At 46.2% G+C, this 24,784-nt stretch overlaps 1 protein-coding gene across 3 annotated transcripts in view; it reads right to left on the bottom strand.

Annotated features, from left to right (window-relative positions):
• The window catches only part of LOC107220574 (mental retardation GTPase activating protein homolog 4), a 259,594-nt gene that overhangs the window by 152,487 nt on the left and 82,323 nt on the right, over nucleotides 1–24,784 (bottom strand). Inside the window, exon 1 of one of the 3 annotated variants that reach the window (XM_046738439.1) lies at nucleotides 3,423–3,539. The exons of the other annotated variants lie outside the window; for them this stretch is intronic. Within the exon in view, the coding sequence (XP_046594395.1) occupies nucleotides 3,423–3,521 (99 nt within the window). The 5' untranslated portion in view covers nucleotides 3,522–3,539. Of the gene's footprint in view, nucleotides 1–3,422; nucleotides 3,540–24,784 lie in introns of those variants that run through there. 3 annotated transcript variants of the gene reach the window in all.

Consider the following 24,784-nt stretch of genomic DNA (forward strand, 5'->3'; position numbering starts at 1 on the left):
AAACTAACGTCTAGATCTCGCATCAGATAGGGGAACAAGTCTCGTGATTGCAAGATACAGACCTTCGCCACAAGCCTTGCTTGCGGCTGATACAGGAGAACTTTAAAGTTGAGGCTTGAAGACTAAAATTTTATTTTCCATCCACGTGGTGTGTAATTCTTGTTACACTTCATTTGCAACAAAATCAAAGGGATGATTATGCAACAAAATAAAGATCCGCCGGAAGTATCATGTACCACCATTTGCTGACGGAACATACCAAGTACCCTGCCGGTCAGATCTTCAACGAGGGTCGAAAGAACGCACCGCGTGCAGTTAAATATGAAATTAATTTTTTACGATAGGTCGTCAGTCGGGCGTAAATAAACTTGGAGTTTACTACCGGCGTAAACGTAATTTTGCCTGATTATGACGTTGGCTTTTCGCTTCCAAGACTATAAAATAAAACGTATCTCGTTGTGATTGCCATGCTTCGCGTGAACGGTTTACCTTTCATCGGCAGGGGGCCAACTAAATTGCAAGTTTTATATTATTTTATTCTTTATATCTACGTGTTTAAGACCGTTGCCCTATCGTCTCTCTTGAAATCAAAGTGAAAACTTTGCGACTCAAATTGACACAGTTCTGCGCTGCATTAGGTTCAACAGAATCTGCCGACAGGTAGAAATTAAATCTGCAGTCGCATACCTCGATTCCCTCTTCGTATTTTTGCTCCACCATAATATTTCATCGAGTTGTGGAAAAAATTCACCCCTTTTTAGATAAATACAATACACATATATAAGAAATTGCGAGAGCACCGTATTTCACCATAAATGAAGAGGGAATTTATTTTGACGCGATAGAGAGATTCCGCGAAATCAAGAACATATTGCTGTAAAGCATTGGCAACGGGAATCCTCCTTGGAAGGTTAAATTTCAGTTGGGATTTCGCCCCGATCGAGGTGTATCGGGCTAATGGACATTCTTTTATATCAACCAGAGTAACTAACCAAGCAACGTTGGCTATTGGCAGAGCCGGTAAGTAGCACTCTACCCACTGCCAGATAACGGGGTAATAAGGAGTGAAAAGTTAGCCCTCTCGGTGACAACGAAACGAACAAGTAGTCCATCGTAACGTTACTCCCGGGACAAGGCGGTTTTCAGATTAGGTCAAACAAGACCATTTCGTGGTCGCACGATACAGAGTCCATATATTATCGACGGACACTTGCGGTCCTGTGCTTCGAATGAGATCGGTAAAAGTATCTTATTTGGCGAAGAAAAAGCACCACCTCTCGCTTCTATAGCTTATTGATTCGCAATGGCGACATTCTGCCTTTTGGTACCCGCTTACCGCCGTCGGTTAGTCTTGCTCGTTATTCGCGAGTGAATCGTTGTTATTTGCAGTGAGTTGAACCGATGGCTCTGGTTTTTGCGAGGATACCTCACCTGCGGCGTTAATTGCCACCGCTTGCCGACTGGAATAACCGCGAGTTTTCGAGGCGGTATCAAATCTAGCCGATCGAGCTGGAAGAGCTCGCATCAACGACCGTGCATTAAACTGCAAGGCTACGGTAAAAGGTAACCGAAGATTCTCAAATACATATTTTATTCATAACAACGTCTCGGTGGCCGAAGGATGTTTCGTTATACCTCCTTCGCGGTGAACTTTTTTCTCTGTAGATCGGTGGCGACCTTTACCTCTGTGAACGCAGCAGAGCGGCGCTTACAGTGAACCGCATCTCGCGGAGATCTCCGTAAGTTCCGATCGTCCTGAGGCAACCTCAAAGGCGGCTTTCATTATTTGCTCGTTTCCCCTCCATCGACATTCAGGACCTGACAGACTCGCTCGCGCTGCATGGCGTCTTCGGCAATAATTAAAAGCAGCGGCTCTACGCAACTTATGCATTTATGTGCGCTACTTACCAGGAATCGAAGCGGCGCGAGCCTCTGATCTACGACATTCCGGATTCCTCGGATCTCAGCTTTTACGTGATTGTCATACCGTTCAGCTATTCTCCGATGTACCCCGCCACCGCCGCTGGGAGAGAGACCCTTTCGCAATATAAAAAATCTTCTGCGCACGTTGCGTAACGGGTCTGCAGTCTCTACTTGACCCCAGGGTACAAGCCTGGCCACTCCAGTCTCCTCGATTTCGGTAAGAGGTTTCGAGTGTCGTCGCATTCCCGCGCTATTGGATCTTCCATTCATTTCACCACCTTGGACGCGATTCTGCGATTCTTTGTTTCCTTCGATAATTTTCGTTCCGGAAAATTTCTTTATTCCCAGCTTTCAAAGTTTGCAGTCTCTCTCATGCTCCTGGAGAATGATCATGATCTACCAACCGAGTGTTTCGAGTCCTGGACGAAAAAGTAGTTGAAAACTAGGAATGACCATAGCAATGCGAATGCTCTTCTATCAAATCCTTCCGCATAAGTCTTGAAGATGGAGAGTTAGAAAGATTAACGTCTAGTAGGTATATCTAACGAACGCAGCTCATCAGGATCCGTAATGATACTACAGTCTATAGCCTTTGTTTAGTCTGATCGGGTGTTCCATGCGTTCGTCTTCAATCCGCTGTTCAGTCCTCAATCAATTTAATTACTCGTCCAAACGGTCGTAGACCATACTTGGAGCTTTATCGGAATCCACCGCTCCAACGGCGTCGTGGTTGTCACCTTGGTAAACGGATCACCGCATCACCGAACCGACAGTTTACCGCTAATAATACTAAATCACTTCAAGGAAACGCTGAATTACTCATGTAAATTTTACCGATGAGCTTTGAGGATATACCTGTTTGTTTCTGCTGCCAGATTCCGGGCGTCGAACTGTGCAAAGCGAACTGAAAAGCTGAAAAGCTGAAAAGCTGCGAAAATCACTTTCGATGCAAACGTTCTACTTTTGGAATTCCAAGTAAGACAAAAGTGATCGGGAAAATGATTTCTAGGGTTGACGGTATGTATATGTATGCATTGACATTAGAATAGATATTTTCTGCCACATGCTGGATGATGTGATCCCGTAGATCAAGTCACCGTTTGCGACTACCACCGAATTTCTTCAATTCCCACGTCTCATTGTAAGATTTGTCACCGACAACGTAGATATTACGCGGCGGGGGAGTTTGTTTCCCAAACAAACAATTAACAAAGTGACAGTTTCTAATTTAACTTGGCTTATAATCTGTGTCGCCTCTACCGTTGCGGTTTCCCAAGGACTTTTTAGGTGAACCCACCATTTGCGACAGCTTTAATGAGACGTGGCGAAAGACGGAGTTCTCTCCCTCTCTCTTCATCTCGCTCCGTTAGTAGGTTAAGGTAGATTTTAAGGTCAACTGGTAAGCTGTGTTGGTCGTTTTTTTTTTTCGTTTTTAATAAAGTACCCACACCACCAAGCATACCGCGGAGCTGGAAAAATTTGATAAATATATCGCTTACGCTTGCTGAATTGAATGCTGCAGCGTAACCACGCGTGTGGCTTCGAAAATTTCCAGACTGCACCGTATCCCGCAGTGTCTTTAAACAGTTGTTAACCATCGAAATTACGAGGAACGTTTACCTCGGTAATAACCAGACTGCACGGTGACCTGCGTGATCTGTGTAACAAGGAACACGTTGAACTTTTGCGATTAACTCCGAATGAGAAATTATACCTTGGAATTTTAAATTGATTCTCAAAGTAAGCTTGACCCTCGTGCAAGACTGAATATATCCGCATCGTTTCTTCCGGGCAAGAAATACGCATGAGCAGGGTGCTCGCTAAGAGTAGACGCACAACTACGCCGCGTCGCAAAGCTTCATAAACAATGACGGTGTTCGAGCAGGTTGATAAGTTACGACTCTCGGAGGGCAATGCCTGTTCATTGGCTATCTCTCCGTCTCCGTTGCTCTCGCACTTGCCGGACAAAAGAGAGGAGGGCTGGAGAGGAACGGAGAGTGGAGAATGAGAAGAGGTAAGAGAGCAACCGACCAGAGAGGAGGGACTGACCTTTGGAATTTTCTGTGTCTACGGTTTACAGCGTGCCTATTTTTACGACGGTCACATTATTCCGAACAAAGTTGCTGACTTGAGCGTCGGTACTTCCTAGTGCCTCCTTCCTTCATCCATTTGACGGCGTATCAGATATTTCAGAGGCGAGTACGCGCGACCTTTTGAACCAAGAAACCCGCCATTCAAGTTTCGTTCCAAGCTGGACAAAATCCTTGGCGATATCTCGTTCGCCTCAGCACAGGTTATACGCAAATTAGGGTATAAATTCTTTCTTCCTGAGTGGTCAAATTGACAGCAGTAGCAATCTTGTTGTGGGACCTGAACATAGTCAAAGACAATTGCAATTATAGTCTTCGGACGTGATTCCAGTAATCTGTACGGCACGAGTGCTTTGTATGCTCGTAAAATGATATCTGCAGCCTGTAATAACAATTTCTTTCAACAAGGTTACAGAAACTTTTCTCCATTGCCTTCATACGTATAACGTATACAAATAGGGTAATTTCTCATGAGGACGGCAGTTTCAGTGAATCGGTTTTCCAGTGGATCTCACTAGGACGTGAAAAATGAAAATCTTATTGCAAGATGCTTCGATGTATCTCGACAAGCGGGGATCAGCGCAAGTGCGCGCGCACATACGAAGTGCTCCGTAGGGATGACATCACATTCTTCTTGTCGGTACGAGGTAACCCCGAGACCTACCTTCGTCATTGTGTTGAAGTTAGCAATAGACGCGAGCCCAAACGCTGTGTAACTCCCGGTAATTAAATGTGAGTGATTAGTTAGAGGCGGTTAATTATATGGATTAATATGCAAATGCATACCACCGCTATCTCTATCGTTTTATACGCCGGCGCATAACAGTACCGAGAAAGACAGTCGGCTGAGTTCGGCACTGCCTGTCGAGACTAATGGGCTTTCCTACGACTCGAGATTGTTTTGCTTGAATTTAATTAAGTCTCGTATGAATTACACACGCCTAATGGAAATGAGAAAAAAAAATTATTATTCAAATTAGATGACTATGATTTCAACGTTAATGATTTCTGCGTTTGAGGTAAATCAATCATAGGGTCCGCACGAGAATACATACTCTCAATGGCGATAAAAAATGATGAAATTTCGAATAAATAATTGTTCACCTCGAAGTATAGATTTTTCTTCAAGTATTCAGAGACTCGGTATTATACCGGTTTATTTCCCTCGGTGAAAATTTCGCGAACATTACTGTGACAACACTCTCAATTACGTAAGGATATTCCTACCGTTGCCGTGTTGCAGCCTTGGTGTTTGCTGACGCAAGCCAGAGTGCACGAAGACAGAGCGTTTCAAACAGGTTGCAACGGAATCACATCGAAACGGCTTAATGTTAGACGTTGCGCCAGATTTAAGCACCATCGCTAATTTTATTGGTCCGACCACGGTGGCAGTACTGCGCGACGATTAGAATGGAAGCATAAGGGGGAAGCGATTCCAGGTTAAAGTATTGCGCCTACTTCGTATTTTTGTATAAAATCACAGTGATAAAAAATTCCAAGCACGGTACATGTTCACCGATCGATCCTAATTCATTCGAGAAACGCAAGAAGCACATGTTCGGATTTCTGTAATCAAACTCACGCCAAAGAAATCGGCTTCCTTTGATTTCTTCCCCGCAGCGGTAGCGGATGAGTTCGGTTTCTTAAGGTTCCTTTCGACGATTCCGGTCACAGGCAATGATCCCGTTTTAGACTTGGCGACACCTGGGCTGCGTCAGGTAGACAAGCGCATGTCTTTAGGCAAGGACTCGCACCGCTCGAGGACTGGTCTACCACCTCATGTAACTAACATTAGATGCATAATGCATGCCGCCGGGGCGAATAGGTGTCGCGAGGAGAACGCCCGGACTGGACGACCGTGAGCCACTGCATCTAGAAGGCGAAAAGGCACCAGCAACTGGAAGCAGAGTCCTGGTGCGATCCACCCGATTCACCGTTGTCAAGCATTGTAATGGTAATACTCGACCGCCCTGATATATCACGCGGCACACACACGCCGCCGCACTTCCTGCGAACGCGTATCCCATTGTATCGTTACGCGCACTCGTATGCGTGCTGAAGCAACGGAGACTAATGGGGATTAATACCGAATGAAAGCAGACCAGGACGAATTATGAACACCATCTTTCACGCCCTCCTTATGGGAACTCGGATCTCGCCTGGAGTCGAGGAACAACGCAAGCGAACCTCTCCCTGCACCTAAATATGCTCTTTGATGACTCTGATGAATTCCCCGGACTTTCGGAATAAGAGTTATTCATCCCGTTGAGAATAAAAACGATCGTTTTCACACTTATCGCGTTCCTCGTCAATCCGTAGCCGATCGTAAAGCGTACCAACGGCCTGATTTTCTGACGCGACGAGAAGAAAGAAAAGAGAAACTATACCATGTCCGAGTAATAATGGATTAAAAAAACAATGGAAACGACGGAGGCATTGTTGCCCTAAAGTCTTTTGCAAGTCGGACGACTTCGAAATACTCACCGCGCATATATTAACCGCATTAATACCTGTTTGGACTTATTAATGCCCATATTATATTCATATGCGTAAGTCACCGCGCGCCGCTTCCCGATGATATATTCAGCGTCGCCTGTTCCTATTGTGCTTGTTGGCGGGCTGCGGCCGCTTGTTGTTTGCTTGTTTGTTTTTCATTTAACGTACAGCGAGACTCTCGTGTAAGCTTTGCTGCTACCGGTGTACGGCGCCATCGCTAGCCGAGTAGATTCAACAAGACCGCAAAAGAGCGCTTCGACCACAATAAACGTTAATAGTTAGTAGTCCTAAGTGCAGCGAAAGATCGATCACACGCATATCAACATGTTTCCCTGTGCCAAACAAAAATCCAAACATGGTTCACGGCTAATCCATCTGCAACTGTCTCGATACTGTAGTCACTCGCCTGTACGTTTCGTTCGTGATATTTTTCGCTAATGTATCGCGACAAAATCAGGTAGGGAGTAAAATTTTATCCAATATCATGGAATTGCTTTGCAATAACATATTGTTTTCTGCACAGAAGGTGAAAATGAGAAATCGACATTTCAAAAGTTTCTTTGTAAAAAAAAAAAAGAAAAAAAATCATTCCAAGAAACTAAGACTGTACCCACGTTATTATTAGATTATTAGATTAACGGAATAATCTGCCGAGACCGTTTTCCGCGATGAATGAAAATAACAACGACGTTGAATCACCGATTGCGCGAGCTTAATCGGGGTTTATTGTTCCGTAAGGTGATTTCGAGGTCTCTGGTAGCTCTCTCTCTCCTCCGTAGACAGATGCGCAAGCCACGTTACGCCTGATGGCCCGTGAAATTGACCCGTCTACAGAATATGGCCAAGCGCGAAGGATTTAACGGTGCAGCATGGGGACTCTCGGAAGCTTGGATTTGGAAACGGTTGTAGATACCGATTACCCGTACAATCGCTACAAGCCGTGGATCTAACATTACAGAAGAGAAATATATTTAAAAGTGGTTTCCTGGAAAACTTAATCTCTGACTAAAAGTTTTCGATTCGAAATTCATTGATTAAGAAAAGCAAACGTCGACTATGCCGTGGCACACGGCGTAGAAAAGCGACTTCGATGAAAGTCATTTTTCCGCTTGGAACCAGAGTGCTTACGTCCTCTTACGTTTAACAATACTTGGTCAAAGAAATGATTTACATCTGGACTTTTGTGCAGGATAAAATTGTTGAATTCATCTAAAATCGTAAAAGAAGATCAGCGATTAAGGATGAGAAAGGATTCCAGGTCAGTAGGAATTCCGATACCGGCGTAAAAGTGAAGGAACATTTTCGTGTGAAAACGTAGGCGAACGACGAAGCAGCGGCGATAACCCAATTGAATCGATGCACCTCAGGCGTGCGAGATAGAGAGACATCGATAAAACCGACCAGGTCTCGAACAAGCACCGGCCGATTCCTTTTAACCGACGTGGATACCTCGTTAGCCTAGGCAGAAGTAGTACTCGATGTTGTACTTGCTCCGTCCTGCGGAGGTGTTGCTTTCGACAGCGGCATCGAGGGGAAGAGAGCGAGAAGAACCGCGTCGTGTGAACTCTGCAAGTCACGGACACCGAAGATGCCGCTTAACCTGCCGGCGGTTAGACCAAGGCTTTCAGTGACCATCTGCGCGCTCGTTCGAAAGGAGAAAATCGAAAAAGATGCGCGTATAGTGAGAAGGTGCTCGCCGGACACCGCCGACATGACAGCTCCGCTAGCAACGTCGATTCTCGTTAACTGTAACACCACACGCGCCTTTGCAGGCGAATAGGAAGGCACTATTATTTGCTACCGCGACTGCCGCGCACGTGCGCCAATTGCCCGACTGACTGTAGTAGCTCCTCGCTCTTCGAAGATTAAGCAAAAATTAATGTTCTTCCTTTCGGAGTACATTTTACCGAATGAATGAAATTGTCGGCCGATGATCGCCGGATAGAAACTTCCGCTAGAGTATCTTGATCTGGCAGCCTTGCGTCTGACGTCCGCCAATCCGTCCGACAAAAGAAGTAAAAACCGTACGGAATCCAAGGCCGGTAAACAAAATTAGAGAAGTTTTCTGCTCAACGATGTTCAGCGTCTATGACGATAATCCAGGATCTCAATCCTCCGTTAGAAGTTTTGACTGGCCATCCAGTGGTCAGCGGGTACTTGACACTTTTAATGGTTACTAGATTTCTCTCGAGGAAAGGCGGTCGAGTGGGATCATCATTCACGCCGGCTCGATCATACTTTGCGCCTCGTCGAGATTGAACAACATATATTACACGCAGCGTATGCAGATCAGGGCGCTAAACACAGTTGCAGGCGATGAAATGGAACCGCCTTCGGCGTACGACGATGGAGCAAACCGTAAATTACTTGAAAGAAAAGAATGTACAGAAAAAATCGACCATCTACCTGCGCCTTTACATCATTTCGCAAATTGACGAGCCAAGTTCTATTCAACACATCCCGTATGTGTACATATCTTGCCAGTTTAAGGCAAAGTATCACCGACCAGATATCTAATTATTACGGTAAAAATTCGCCTAGAGATCAAGCAACCCAAAAGAATGCGGACACAGCTTGTAAGTACGTATTTGTGCAGAAAGAAAATTTTACATCGCAATCGATGATGGTATAATTAAGTACTGGCAGCAAGTCCGGTGTTCGACGTTCAACGATGGCTTTCTTGGTTTGTTGTGCTGTAATAATGAAAAGACCGGGAGGATAAGATGGTGCCTACAAACAAAGGAAATTTATGACTGACTCAATGGTTGTAAAAGTACCCGAGCAATCTTATAGATATGAGAGCATAGCCTGGAAACATGGGTAAAGAACGGTAAGTTAAATGCAAGCACAGTAGCTTCTCTTCCATCGAGAAACAAAAAGCCTCCCATTAATAAGACGTTAACATAAATCACAAGGTGGCAAAAACTGCCGCCTACACATAAAGGCCTTTGCTCTACTCACTACTAACAACGATAATACTAACCATGGATTGCGGTTGTAACATCGTCGGGAGCAAATCATCCGAGCATACCTATGAAAAAATATAACACGCGGAAGTGGAAAACAAAAAATTTTAAATGATCAAAAACGAGTTCTAGGGTAGGTATAAACGGTGTGTAAAAAGTGTTGTAAAATTCGAAATTGTACGTCTTTGCACCAGACCGCAATTGGTCTGAGGGAAAAAGGCCCAAGATATTCGTGACCATGGACTCACGAATGAAGTTGGCTACTGGCAAACTGGCTACCACTCGAGGTGAAATATTAAAAATGAGCTGTGTAATTGGCGCGGTGGGAGTGTGGCAGTCAAGATTAGATCTAAACTGATCGCTAATGCTGTTAATTGCGATGGATTGTGTAATTGTGATACTCACACGTACGTGCGAGACACGCATGACCTTCTACATGCCCGTAACATGCGCATGCACTACGGTTACGGTCGGATTTTCTTCGGTAGTGTAAGTAACAGGTATCCACACGAGTTCGCGTACAACGTGAGGAAAAGAGAGCCTGAATCAATTTCACCGGTAGCTACACTGGAAACCATACTAAATCCGGATAATTAAAGCTTTAATGGGTTTACCTCGAGGAGCTCTATTTCTGTCTGATACATAAACCGACTTGAATTGTAATTGGGATTTTTCTTATCTGTTCAAATCTTCGAGAGTAGTTAACGGACCGGGGATGTATGCCGCACACATATCGCCTATGATATACGTGTACGACCTCCGGGGCACGCGGCACCTTTGCCGCAGTTCAATTGGCCACACTCCAGTGCCAGATAATTGAAACAACAGAGCGAATTGACGCTGCGATTTCATCCAAAAAGAAATACGACCTTGTTCTTCGTCGAACGAATTAAACTTTCGTGCCCGATGCTCATCCCAGCCCGCGACCGTGTCAACGCGGGATGTGTTTACCACGTATTTTCGTAAATCAAGTGCCTGTGAAAATATCGACGCGAGAGTTTAGAGGAGACGCTACAGGAGCTGCTGGTTCTTCAAAGAGCTTCCGACAAATTTACGCAGCACGCGAGTTTTCGTCCCTACTCGCTCATCGTACGTTCAGAAACTATCGAGGCAACCGTAGTTATGTTATTTATTACCTTGGCTTTAGTTACGTTCGATGAATGCTAGTATTCCAGGGGAAAGGGATCGAAGAAGGTAATAAGATGGTCGGCACCGCCAAACAACGATACGTATTATCCAATGACCCATGGCAAATCACAATGTGAATTAAACAACAGTACCACGGCTCTCTTTCTTTACACCTTAGCCGTCAGTCTTATCTTTCCATAACCAATCACCAGTGGATTGCTCATACGGCGGACGATTTCCTTTCCAGGCGAGATTGCCGTTTGGCAGAAGGAGGTAAATTTGTGCCGCTTTGATTGGACGGTGCCACACAGAAACGAGAACAACTTGGATCTATTAGGGCCAAGTAGCCTTCGATTCTAAGAACCCCGCCGTATCAGTTCTCTACGTATTAGCAGACGTCTTGGCAATTTGTTACGCCATCTTAGGTCTCGTAGAACGCGGCGTTCTTCAAGCTGGTCACGATGGACGGAACGGTTGAGGAGGATGATCGCGACTCCGAAGTCAGTGGCGGCAGCGGCGTCTTCGGGAAATAAATGATCCCATTAGATAATAAATCAATCACGAGAAAAAGTCCCGGGAGCCAAGAAGAAGAGCCAGGAACAGCGGCATCGGCATCGGTAACAACGGCGCATATATGACGCACGTTTCGAGGCTGCGCGGGGTTGCGAAGGTGTCGCACGCGAGTTCCGCCCTCGCCTCCGCAACGTCACATCCGTCCATTCCGGTCGCCGTGGTTCGGTGGAATTGCGGCCCGTGTATTCAGGAGCGATGAAACGCCGTCGGCGGGACTTTTACCCAGCGGAAAAACCGTCGTCGGCAATTTGTGAGCCGAGGACAGCCGCTCTGCTTGTACGTTTCTCTGTCTCTGTACGGTTCGCGCGCGCAGCTTCAGCGGCGGACAAGATATTCTGCGGCGGCATTCGCGCAAAGACGCACCTTTCATTAGAGATAATGCCTAGCTAATTTGGTAAAACAGAAAAATTCCGATGTCGCGTAGGGAAGAAATATACGCCCCGACCTTGTAGGGCAGCAGCCGACGCGGCACGTTGTTAAACCCCCTGCCATGCCATTTCGCGCGCTACCGAGCCTCGACGATTCTTAAGCGCCCACCGGCTCCCTCAGACTTCCTCCGAAAGAACTCTTCATTTCCGAGTAAATCGCCGCCGATCCCCGTCTCATCTTCATTCGCCGTCAACTGCTGATCCCCTCCGGGGATCCCCGTAATTTATCGGGTCAACGGCATCGTCGGAAGAGCATTGTCTCATCGTGCAACGAAACGCGAACGTCCTCTTCGTACGGTGATATACCTTCGACGATACCTAGAAGTGACTTTCACCGGGAATGTTATTTTTCTTGATTTATGATGTTAGAGGATGTTACTCAACGAATCATTAATTTGCGCAAAAGATGGAACGATTGTTACGACTTAAAGCAAAAAACTTTTACAGGCGGATCATTTATTGCTTCCCATTGTCTTTCAAGTACTCCTCATTGCTCATTATGCAACGGTTCCAGATCCTTCCACTGTGCAGAGATATCCGCATCTTGAGAAATCAGTTGTATTCACAGGTTGGACATTTATAGATTCTGTATACCTATGTCTATGCATTTATATAATATATATATACACACACAAACACATCTCGTTAAAATTTCTTCAGTGAATTCTTCGTACCGCGGAGATCGTCGCGGTCGCCTAAAGAACAGTGTTCATAATTTGCGAGAAAGGAATTCTCAGGCGTCGTACGCAACAAACAGCTCTCGCTGGCGACGTTAACATTCCCTGAGACCAAGAGCGAGAGAAGAATCGGTTCGCGTGAAGAGGCACGCGTTACTTTCTTCTTCGGGGGTGCGATAAGAAGTGAAGAATAATTCCCACCTACGTGCGCAGCCACTCTTCGTCAGAAAAAAAAAGTGGGTCACGAGAGAATAATTGGTACGACCTTACGTGTCCGTGAAATCTGGGCAGCTTAGACAACGAATGATTTCATTCCAAAACCATTTAGGCTAAAGATTACTTAACGTTAGTTTATTTGTCGTACTTCTGGAGTATGGCTTTCTCAGAATGTCCAGCAGCCATTCGTGCCGACGGGACACTCTTAATTCTCCAAGATTAACCCGCAGCGTCGAGGTCCCATATTTCTGAAAAGACACATCGCTCCATCTTCGAGGAGAGCCCCACCCTCTCGTTCCCGGTTATCTTCGGATCGTCCGCGCGTTAATGAACCTACCGAAGCACCTAACCTACAGAGAACAGGCAGCGGGTCGTGCTTGTTCCCGAGTTGCTCGACATTCCTTACAAATGTTTCGTTGATCAGATTATTTTTGAATTCCCCTTGTAACATATCCGCGTGGTCTCGTGCGCCCGCGGAATCGCTTTTGTATCTGAAGGAGGAAGTTTTATTTGAAATAATTGAAGCCGGGTCAGCCACTACCGCAGCAATACCAGAGCACTGCCAGAGCACTACCTCCTTCACCTTCAGATACCTATCATCGTTTATTAGCTATATATCCCTGACACCGGTTACACGATGCGTATTCGGTGATCCGAACAAAAATGTTCTTCTTCGTGATTCTGCCATCCAAATTGATGATCGCCGATGGTTTTTTCATCCGATAGACGATCCAAATGATTACAACGGTTAAAGACGAACAATACAGTCGAAGACGGAAAGTATATTGGCAAATGCGAATTCGTACCTGCCGACATTACGACAGCAACTTCCAACAAATCGACTAGAATAATATTTCTACGACAACTAAAGCCGGCTATATTATTAAGGAGCATTCGCCACCCATTGTTATCGCAGAGTATCTTCCCAGAAGACGATTAAGCATCGGCGGAGCGCTCGGCAATCCTCTCAAAGCCTCCCGCAGGTCGGCGCACGGACGAAAAAGGACGTACGGTGAAAAAGTGAGGAGAAAGATGACTGGAATACGGGAGAGAAAGAGACGCGCATACACAGAGAGCCGAGCAATCGTTACCGTCATTACTCATTACGCTCCATGAGTCTGGCTTCTGTGCCTTCGTTATTAATTATTGTTCATAGGTGTCCGGAACAGCCCAATGAGTGTACGCTCGACTTCTGTGCAGTGCAGCGCAGCTCAGAATCAGCTCAGGTATTTGCCACCCGGGTTCAACCGGCACACCGTGCAGTGCGCAAGCACGTTGCGACATTTTCCTATAATTATCGTGCTATTAGGAACACCGGGCGCTAAAGGCGTCTCTAGGTAATTGCCGAGACGAACGCGTCGTCAGCCGTGGAGAGAATAAGGCAGGTAGGCAGTAAACTGCTGCATTGTCACTCGCCGTGACCTCGCGTTGCGGGTCACCCACGTGATGCGTTCAGTTTTAATTAACCTCGCAAACTTGGTCGCGAACCGGTCGTCGTGTTTTTCTTTCTTTCTTTCTTTCTTTCTTTTCTCTTTTGTTTGTTTGCATCTCTTTCTCACTTTCATACCGCTGCCCCCAACTTGCCGTGTTTCTTTTTCGATCAAAAATCCCCTAAAAAGCGTAAAATGTTTTCATGCTCCTCTATATTTGTTTTTATAACTCAAAGCCGCGCGGAACACGCTGTTGGTGGATTCCCAGCTCGAATTTGATACAACGTGCAATTTACAAGCAACAAAAAGTTGCACTGATTTAACAGCAAGCTCGCCGTGGAGCCGTTTTTAGGGGCGTAAAACAATGCTTAGGCTTATCTAACGATCGTAGCCTCAATGGGCGTACACCGCGACCTCGATCAAGCAAGCAACAGTTTTTGCTGGGCGTCTCGTTCCCATGCCGCGATGTCCAATCCGCTACAAAAATCGTCTAACAAGGTTCCATAATAAATTACTGAATGTTCCCACAGCGCCATGCTGGCTGCTGCTTAGAATTATACCTACGGGAGACAACCGTGGTTATGTATCGCAGCCGGAAAAAGTAGCATCCTGCTTTGAAGGATCCAACGCCAGATTATGAAAGGTGGTGCTTCACTTTTCTTCGTTTCATCTCAGGCGTTGCCGGCAGCTTTTACGGATCAAATAAGCTCCTTCCTCTCGAGTACAACATTATGCATCATTACGTAGAGTTTAATTCAGTGATCACCTTTCGCACAAACGCTTTAAAACGAGAAGAGTATTACACGGTGTGCGCGGATCGCGACGTTTTTTCGTAGACATTTATTATTTTTTGTATAACACTGATTAACAATCGTACATTCAAAGGGAAACGCAATTTGCGAAACACGAACCAGTCCGGGGCTAGTCAATAGGAGTGCCGGGCGAGCGATTTCGAACGCAACAAGTCCTTAAAAAATTTATTACATCCGCAGTCGCAGCGAACGATCTCGGACGCAGCTAATAAATATTGGGAAACAAAGTTCTGAAGTGAATCTGGCGGTGAGTCGAACTGTTGCCAATAAACAATAGCGGTCGTTACTGAAATATCAAACACGAGAGATCCGAACACGCCGTGGGAACATTTCGGACTTCGTTGGCGATTCTTTTTTCATTCGTTCGGTATTATTTTTAATTTTTTTTTTTTTTTTTTTCTGTTTATAATTACGCAACGCTCCACTCCGCGGCAGAAACTAGATCAACCGTTTATCGTGAGTAATAAATTTCGAATATGTATACGTAATTGAGACCTGAATGAGTTTTACTTACTCGATTTGGAAGTACGAGACCAAGTCGTGACGCTCAACTGAAACCCGTAAAGTAAAGGTGGGCATAAAGCAAGGGAAATGTTTGGAATATTTTCCAATTACTCAAACTTTTGAATATGCCACAAACGTACATAAAATTAAATTCAAAATCTGTGCAAACGGTAACTGCGCGAACTAAATTATTTGATGAGTTCAAATTTTGCAATTAAAATTAGAAACCATTACTCAAAGAGGATCGTACACGAAAGCACGGTATGCAAATGAATTCGGCCGTGGTTAACAAAAAACAATTTCTTCCTGCTACCTCCTCCTGCAGGTAGCTTTTTCGCATTTTATTTTATGCATATTTCTTTTCTCGATTGCGACTGCGGCGAAGCGAGGCTCCGCACCTGTCACCCAAAGGACCAGGTTGCGTTTCTCGTGGCCGTAATCTACGACGCGACTCATACTCAGTGACTTATCTACCTCTCGTATCCTCCTACCCGCCTGAAATTCACTATTCTTCACTCCGCCACTGCCGACGAGCCATCCTAATGCGACGTGCTCGAGGCTAGACGAGGCTAGACGAGGCTAGGACGCTTCTATGCGTAGGTAATCCGAGGTGTAGCCCATGCCCGGGCAGCTAATAGACGTCTAGCAAATCCAACCCAACCCAACCTCTGAGACGAGGAGGGGAAGTCGGATAGGCGTGACTCCGTCTCATCAATTCGCAATAATGTCGACACGACTTTTTACTTACGCCGCGACCGTGGGACGGCGGAATGAAATCACGAACAAATACGCGCGCGCGCGTTAGCCGAGAGATTGCGTAGGTTGTCTCTGGTGGGGTATTTAATCGACTTTTTAACCTCTCGTGCCTATCTTATGCCCACGTGCCTACAACGCCGATCGATGTACCTGCGTGTAACCGGGGTGCATCTTTTGTCGGTATCTGCGTTAACGTGCACCGGCGGTAATATCAATATCACGCGATGTAGCTAAACTGGGTGGCGCACAATTTTGCTAAAATAAAATTCACTGTCACTTCCCGTCAAAAAATTCATAATTCCCTGACCTTTTTCGACGTAACGTAAACAATGTTGGACTGTTTTTGACCAAAAATCTCCAGAAATCGAAGAGAGTGGGGTGGAGGAAGGGTAGAAATTTGCACTTTACCACTTCCGAAAGCGTGATCAGTTAAATTTACGAAGCATGATTGAAGTTTGCGAACAATTCATAGAAAAAGTACGTTTTTTCATGTAGATCATCGGTAATTTCCCAACAATTCCCGATTTTCCCGGTCTTCTTTCTTCTCTGGCACGACAAAGAGACATTCGCGGAACAAGTTGCTTCATACTCTTGACCTCATCCCACATCGATTCGAATTCGAAATTCAATCCGGTAAACTCCAAAGATCGCCTGGGGAATGACCGGCGAGATGGCCCAGCTGTGGGCGTGAGTCTCAAGGACTTTGAGCAAGGACCGAATGGCCGGTGGCCGGAGGATGCGGCAGCATTCTTCTGGTTCGGTAGTCAACTTGAGACCCGCTGCTGCACCCGCGCTCAAGGCGGTAAAGGGTCCAACAATCCACATTAACTCCCACTTAAAATTCACATCCCGGCGTCGGGCCTAGTTTATTTCTTTTTTACATCTGTACGCGAAGTGGCGCGCATGTACCACGAAGGATGTGAGAATTTATCGCACTAATTTTTGGGACAATGGAGTCGCGGGACCGCTCGAGTAAGTCCCGAGTCTTGAGAATCGTCGGGAGGAAGAAGTCGGCCGCGCTGTATCCGAGCTCGGTAGCAGCGGTGCGAATTACTTCCCATATACGTAGCGTGTCGAGGTTATATCGACCTCCTCCCGGGCCTCGAGCTCGACCCAGCTAATGCTCGGTCTACAACGCCGTAAATATTCACCCGACTAATGTGCCGAGGCCTTATACTTTACGCCTTACCGAGCCTCTTACACGACGACGCTCCGCGAGGACCCGTCTCGGCGATCTGTACTTCTGGACCAGGCACGCGGTCTTGTACGTGTCCTATATCTCACCGGCCGTCCCCACGGGGTGGGAATTAACTTCACCAATTAGGAATTCAAATTTACTGCGGTCCCGATTTGGGCATTATTCGGAAGTCGTCGCGCCGTTTATCCCGACTCGCCGCCACCAGCGGTCCCATAGCGCGTCTCTTTATACCAACGGGAGAAAGAACACCGAGCTGGAAACACCTTGGGAGTCAAGTGAACGGGCGGGAGAGAATCATTCCGGCATTTTTGAATCACTGTAACTGCGAAATTAGGAACGCTCGTTACCCGACCGAAATTCAGGACCGTCTTTAATTTTCTCTTGCACCCGAGTTGAGCAATTGAACAATCCGAGTCGCAACGAGTTTTCGTTTCGGAGTTTGGACAACAAATGGTCTCTGGATGTATCGTGCATACGTGACCGTCAGTGTTCGGTCAGTCGGTTGTCCTCCGTGCTCCAATTCGTGTGGCTGGCTGTGACTCGAGTTCCGACTCTTACCTTCGTATATTTTCGAACGAGTATTCGAGCCGTCAGCCGACCAGGTAGTTTACGCTCAACCCAATTATTGTTATTTATCTCAATAGCCAAGCTCATTCATAGCCGACTATATTCCCGTCCACCGTCTCTTGTCTCCCGCCACAAGTTCCCCGCTGTATTTGCATGCAATTTACTTAAATCAGTAGCCGCCGCTACTGACAGGCCAACAACGTTAACCGTGCACGCGCTGTGCGCACCGCGCCGCGTCGCGCCGAGCACGGTCGTCCGATTGTGAGAAAAACTAGAATATAAGGTCCGAACTTCGTCGGGAATTCCCTCGACCGGATTGCTCCGAAGCAGCGTCACACGGTGCGCGCCCGGTCGACGTTGAATCCAGGACTAGATGCTCGCGAGGAGCGAGCGCCATCTGCATCATTAATAGGCAATGGTACCCCGCAGTGATCTGCATAAGCCCCGATCCTTAAGCGCGTGCAGTTAACAAGCATGTAAACAAATGCGTTCTCCGTCTCTGTTCACCACGCGGTGTGAGAGATCGCAGGCTCGTTATCCGTCTGACGAATGTTCAGGATACTCGCCGGAATCTCTAATTCTTGCGCCAAAGTTGGATGACAGAAGCTGGACGCGAGCACGGCGTAGCTGTGCAGGTTCGCTAAGCTCGCGGGTCGTCGCTTCGTAATTGGACATTTTTCCACAAGTATATCGCCGCGGGAGGCCTTCACGAAATTAGCATAAGCGTGCTCGTCCTAGTGGCATCAACGAACCGCTATCCTGCGCCGAGTTAAAGGACCATCTTATACTTTTCGACCACTCCTTGAGAACGAGATTCTTCCGCGTCCAAAACAAGACTCGCGCCAGAAGCACAACTACTGCTCCGCGGTACAAGATATACGGTGGGATAGATCTGCAGGAAGACGGACGACGCATTGTATGACATTTAAATGATCCAGCGGTAGCCGAGGACGAAGGAATAGCCTGATCGCCTAACAAGCAGTGCATAAGGTAGGCACTTCTGAGACAGTCAGCGTCGGAAAGCTCCCAGATCGCGACTGCGTTGCAGAAGCTTGTGTACCTAATAGAGCGCTGGAGGGTGTTTCTTGGAAAAGTTTGACCAAGCGGCATGTATTGGTCAATTAAGTTTGCCCGTATAGTCGGTGCGGAGAGTGAGTTTACGGTGACGCGGTACGGAGTATGGATTTCGGAAGTCGTATAATATAGGCGGACTGGTGTCATGCCTTTCATACGCGGGTAGCCGTGCCGAGGTTCTGATAAGCGCGGCAAGTTTATGACATCGGATTCTTGCTGGTTGAACATGCGCTACGGCGCAAGGTATGACACGTCCACCGGCTTCCACTAACGAGCTGCCACGAAGAGTATGGCGGCGAGAGGCGAGAGGCGAGTGGCGAGTGGCTAGTCTTAGTTGTGTCAGCGAGAAATATCTCTGACCACACCGCTGTGCGCGCATCTGCATCCACTGCACCGTGTAACCAGCACCACCGTCAACCAGCAGCCCCTTTATATAGAACTGACGACTTTGTTAGCGCGCGTTCGATAGCGGATAGAAGGACGAAGGAGACGAGAGAACCGATGACTTCGTTGTTGGTCCAGGTTCGCTTGGCCGTTGGTTAACGCGCTCGTCCCCGCGAAGAATAACCGTAGGTTATTTTCTTATCGATGAAGGTACGCCGTTCCGAGATATCGCAGTGCCGGTGCTTACCTAGAACCGCGGGACCATCGGGAGCTCGTCGCTTCAACGATTTGAATGGAAGCGAAGAATTCAATTGTTTCAATTGACGGAATTAAGTTTTTCCGTTCTCCTCATCGGCGAACGTAAACGGACCAACAATTGCCGACGGTTTTAGAAAAAGAGTAAGCAAGAAATAGGTACTGATTCCAATCCGTGTCACGGCCCATCGATCCTGATCGCTTCATCGTGCCGTGTCTGCTACTCGGCTGCGCAATTGCCTCGTCAAACGGAACTCCAGCTGCAGGGGATTTACAGGGTTAATTAAGAGCCCCGCAGTGGTCCGAAATGAACAGCGGGCCACACGCTGGGTTTTCAAAACACCATATTACGAGTGAGTATTCCGCTCAGCTCGGACCATGCAGCGTATGAAAATACTCCCTGTTGTATGGACCACGGAGCGGTTCTCGGCCAAAGTACGATTTACAGTACACCCGGAGAACTGTCGAGACAAAGGTCGGTACGTGGGACGGGTCGACAAGTTGACGATAGGGCGTGGCGTCGTCGGGGCGCCACAGGTCTACGGATATGGCATTTTCGTCTGTCCGGGTAGCAAAATGCCGTCGGCCGAGCTGCGGATATTAACTACGTTTTTAACGAGCCCGGGTAAAAAGTTTAGCGGGGCAAGAGCATCGGAGCCTCTGAACGTAGTAATATTAATTATATGAATCGACGATACGCCGCAACATTCCACCGACCAGTTTTTACCACGGTGTACACTGATTGCCGCGGCATCTCGTCGACGCGACTGTGCCGAGCGTACCTCGTCAATTATGCAGACATTGCGCGCTAGGTGCAAACGACGAGCAAAATACACGCCGGATGTCGTTATAATCGGCGTACCTTGTCTGCGCGTTGAGACTTATGCCCGAAAAGGGTGTAATCGCGTCGATCGGGACGAAGGCAAAGCTTGAGGTATACGTCCTGCGGGAGAAAAGTCACGCGTTTCACATTCGCCACAATTTACATTTATATCGGTTCACCGATGCAACATTTTCTATTTATGAGAAGATAAAGACGAAGAGTATGGTCATTTTCTATTTATGGGATGATAAAGTTGGACAAGACGCGGCCGTTTCGCGGCACGCTTTTGCAGCCCGATCTACTCTCTACTTCAACGTTTCATAGGCTGTAAAGCTCGCTGCACTCGGCGATGCTCCGTTTCGCGCGTATGTCCATTCGGTTGTAAATGCGAGGATAAAAATTTAGGCGAAATAGCCGACCACCGGCATTGCGCTACGTATGACGTTGCGAACACGTTTCAGAGGCTTGGTCACCGGGATGGGCGATTTTTCAAACAAGCATCACTTTCCAAATGACGTGACACGCGGAGGGAGAGGGTGACCAGCGAGACTCGGATATCATCGTGGGTAGCGCGAGTTGGCGTGGCTACTGCGAAGCTCGTTTCTAGACCTCATTACGCCCGCAAGCTGAGCTCGTTACAAAGCAAGAGAATCGAGCAGACCACGAACGCGGAGTAGGCAAATCTCCGTTCCTCGCCGAAGAGGAGACTAACTTACGAAACGGGGATGACTCGTTAGTCGATGAAAACCTTCGGTAATCTCTCCCCGCCTCTCGCTGTATTTAAATTTCTAAATTGACAAACAAGGAAATAACCAGTCAGCTATACCGCGACACTAGCAATTGCCCGGTTAGACGTTCAACGAGGACAGAAAATTTCACCACACAACTTCGGAAGCAGCTCACGTGCCCATCAGAATGTGAAACAACTTCGGGGATCCAAGATTGACGCGGTAACGTCAGTCTCGTGCTTCGAATTAGATGAAGCGTCAAGGTCAGCTCAAAATTCGAGTAGTTCAAATTGCGTTAAGCCGAGATTGATTTGAAGGACTTGAGGCCCAAGGCCGTCACCTTGACACGTGCACCTGCGCCTTTCCACTTCTGGTTAACACCTTACCGCCCTTCTTGTGCTAACGCTGACTCTCTAATTGTCTACCGCGGGGTCGTTCCTACTTACTTAGGCCCCCCGAGTTCGGTCCAGAAGGAATATACCGCCGGAGGCGCGTCGAAACATACGCGGCATCCTCGCGACTGGGTAAACGCAGCTTCGCCTTTCGTAAACGTCATGGAAAGCCACCTCGTCTCGGTCGTACCAGGTCCGCGTTGACAGCTGAAAGGTACTTGTGCGTACGCGTCAAAATAACGTTGTCACAAGAATAACTGTATAAGGGCCTCAACGACGCGACCAGTAAATAATTTCAAGCGGTTGAAAATCATTACCGTGACCCAGTGGGAAAGAGAGTAAATATCTCGGATAGCGCATCGGGTACGAAAACCTATCCTCAGAAAGCCATATGACCATTCACTGCGCTATGCGCGTTGGAAGTAATATACGTGCACCAACATCGGAGGTACGATCTTGCGAGTTAATAATTTGAAACGAATATGTGAAGAAGTAAAAGAAAAAAAATAAATAAATAGCGGCGGTAGAATAGATTGCTCAGGGCGTTGAACGGCGTCCGTATCCGAGGACTGGCAGCATCGCGGGCTGTATCCTAGGTGATAAGTCAACGGGGTGCCCTAGGCGCCATACATACTTTGGCGGGCACCACGCCACAAGCATTATTAAGAGCACGCGCCACTCGGGTGAACAAGTGCATACGAGCACAGCTTACACGTGTGTATAGAACCAGGAGAATAAGTACGAAGGCGAGGAAGGTAAACACTATAACCGATAGGTATCGGTTCGTCGACGCGACGAGACGCCCACGACGCCGCCGGCCGTCAATATCCTAAGCCTGAACCTGTGTTATTCACATCCGGTGAAAACTCAGCGCTAATAGATACGTCTAATGACTTACCACCGGGCAGTCGGCCGATTATACCTATAGATTCGACACGCTGACAGACGCTGGTTTGCTTACTCACCTGAAACAGAACAAAAGCGAAGGTTGATTAGTGGTTTTAAAAATATTCAATCGTTATTTCCGATCCGTCACACCACACGTAATAAAACATCGACGAACGGTGGAAAAATGCTTCGATCCAAGGCTGAGGATAATTGCAGGGGTCGAGGGCGTGAAACATTTTCAATTTCAAAATCACGCTTACACGTGTCAGAGTAATAAAATGAAATCGATCGTCTTCGTCGTATTCATAAACAACGAGTTGTGAAAATTCAACGTTATCTTGTCTTCTCAAAATTTAAAATCTCTGTTTTCGATTTTTATACTAAACTGAACTGATCGTTGAGTAAATCATATAATGTATCGATTTGCAATAAGATGTTCAATTTTAGGATCAAATTAAGGTATACAATTATTTAACACGCTATCCCTAATAATTATTGAAGGTACTTCAGCGGTTGAAAATTTAACAATTTCACTTTATATTACCAAGTATTTCGAATAAAGAATAAGTGACTTGAAAATCACCTGCGTTATCGTTTCAAGCCTGACAAATAAAAAGAAAAAGCGAAAGAAAAATGGCCCATGATTAGGTTAGTACCTAGGAGGTGAATAATTGTGAAATTTTCACCCGTCCGTCAAGTCAAATCTACCTGCTACGAAATATCCGACTACCGCGGCGTCTAACTGATTTCGTGAGAGCAGTTATGAATAAATTTGGTGAATAAAATGTCCAAGGGACTCGTAATTACATCGACGTTAAATATTTGTTGACAGTAATATTGCATATAAATTGGCTCTTCTATAGGAGGCAAATCCTAATAAGACGGCAATTAAATTTATCAAAATCTGAAAGCCAGCGGTAGACATTTAGGGTAATAATTTTTTATTGAAATAAACCGCAACGTATAAGGTTTTATCGTCAATTCGATGTAAAAATGAACTTGGAAGCTAGCCGGCCTTGTGCAACCGGTGTTATAATAAGCAAGAGAGCTCATATAATCCATCGGCGTGTAAATCGATTTACAAATGATCAACGATCAGCAGAGAGTGAATTCTTGTAATTTCACTTCTTTAGCGAGAGAATCGCACTGTCCTCGTCACCAAGGTATGTCAAAAAGCGTCGCATCGCGATCATTAAATTACTGATCTAATGTCCGCCTAATCGATCCGCAACGCGTCGAAAACAGACCAACGTCTAATGTCGTCAATGAATCTTGACACGTGTCACTTTGTCATGTTACAAGTTATTATTGCCGGGCATTGCCGATGCACGAACGAACAACGCCCAGAGGCTGGGTGTGACTTCTCGTGTACGTTTCCATGTAACAACGTCTTAATCTAAAACCCGCATCACCTCCTAATCCTGAGAGGTACTGACAAGGCAAAATCAACCGTGACAACCTTTTGTCGGAGCCATTGTGATTCCCTGCATTCATTTCCATCCGTTACCGTCCGAAGCTCGGGACGGAGACACTTCTTCTCGCCATGGCTAAGCAGCGATATAACGAATGAATGATACGCATCTTTCAAGTCCTCGCTGGTTCTCTATCTTCGGCAGTGTATCAAAGGAGAAATCTGTATAATTCTTCGTCAAGTATTATCAGCTACCTTTCTGCACTATTTATTATACGATGAATAAATTGCTAATGACACCGAATATCTACATATTGCGTTTTAGCCTATACTACGCCTAAGATGAAGAGAGAGTAATGTTTATTGAAAATGGTTGATTAATCGGCGTTTACAAAAACACACTATATATTCTTTTGACTCTTGTAAATTTATTACTTGGTTGATATTGAGTTGAATCAGTAACGAGATGAAAGTTATTACGTTTATGCAAGGAAACCTTCTTCAAAAATGACCATTTGGCAGTTCCAGAATCATTTTGAAGACGTCGAGTTTCCAGAACATTAATATGCTTTGATAGTTTACGGAATTTCAGACACCTATGGAGTTGCGAAACGACCGTTTGAATCCTGCATACACATCGTTGCATTAACGTAACGAACTTCAACCCGATAATCAATGTTAGGTATCGAGAAAAAACAATCGACATATCCAGGTCACAGCTTTATCTACTATTAGTCAGCGTTGTTTACCAAATGAAGTTACTTTGATTTATCGTTGTCCACCAACAAGCTAAGACAACGCGTAGGTCAATTCCGTAGAAATGACGGTAATTAAATGGTACCAAATATTGAACCAGGCAAGAAGATTTTCATACTTTCATTTTACTCCAACGGTAAGACAAAGTCGCAAATGTGACCGTTCGAATATCTCAAACATAGCACAAATCCGTGTGTGCCTACGGAGTAGACGTTACGTGCTGTGGTCACCTTCAAGCAAGCTGGGTCTTATCTTATTGTTACAGAGCAGTGTTTCTGGGTCGCAAGAAAATTCTATCTACTTCCTCAG

The sequence above is a fragment of the Neodiprion lecontei genome, chromosome 4 (assembly GCF_021901455.1).
Source record: "Neodiprion lecontei isolate iyNeoLeco1 chromosome 4, iyNeoLeco1.1, whole genome shotgun sequence".
In the NCBI taxonomy this organism is placed as follows: domain Eukaryota; kingdom Metazoa; phylum Arthropoda; class Insecta; order Hymenoptera; family Diprionidae; genus Neodiprion; species Neodiprion lecontei.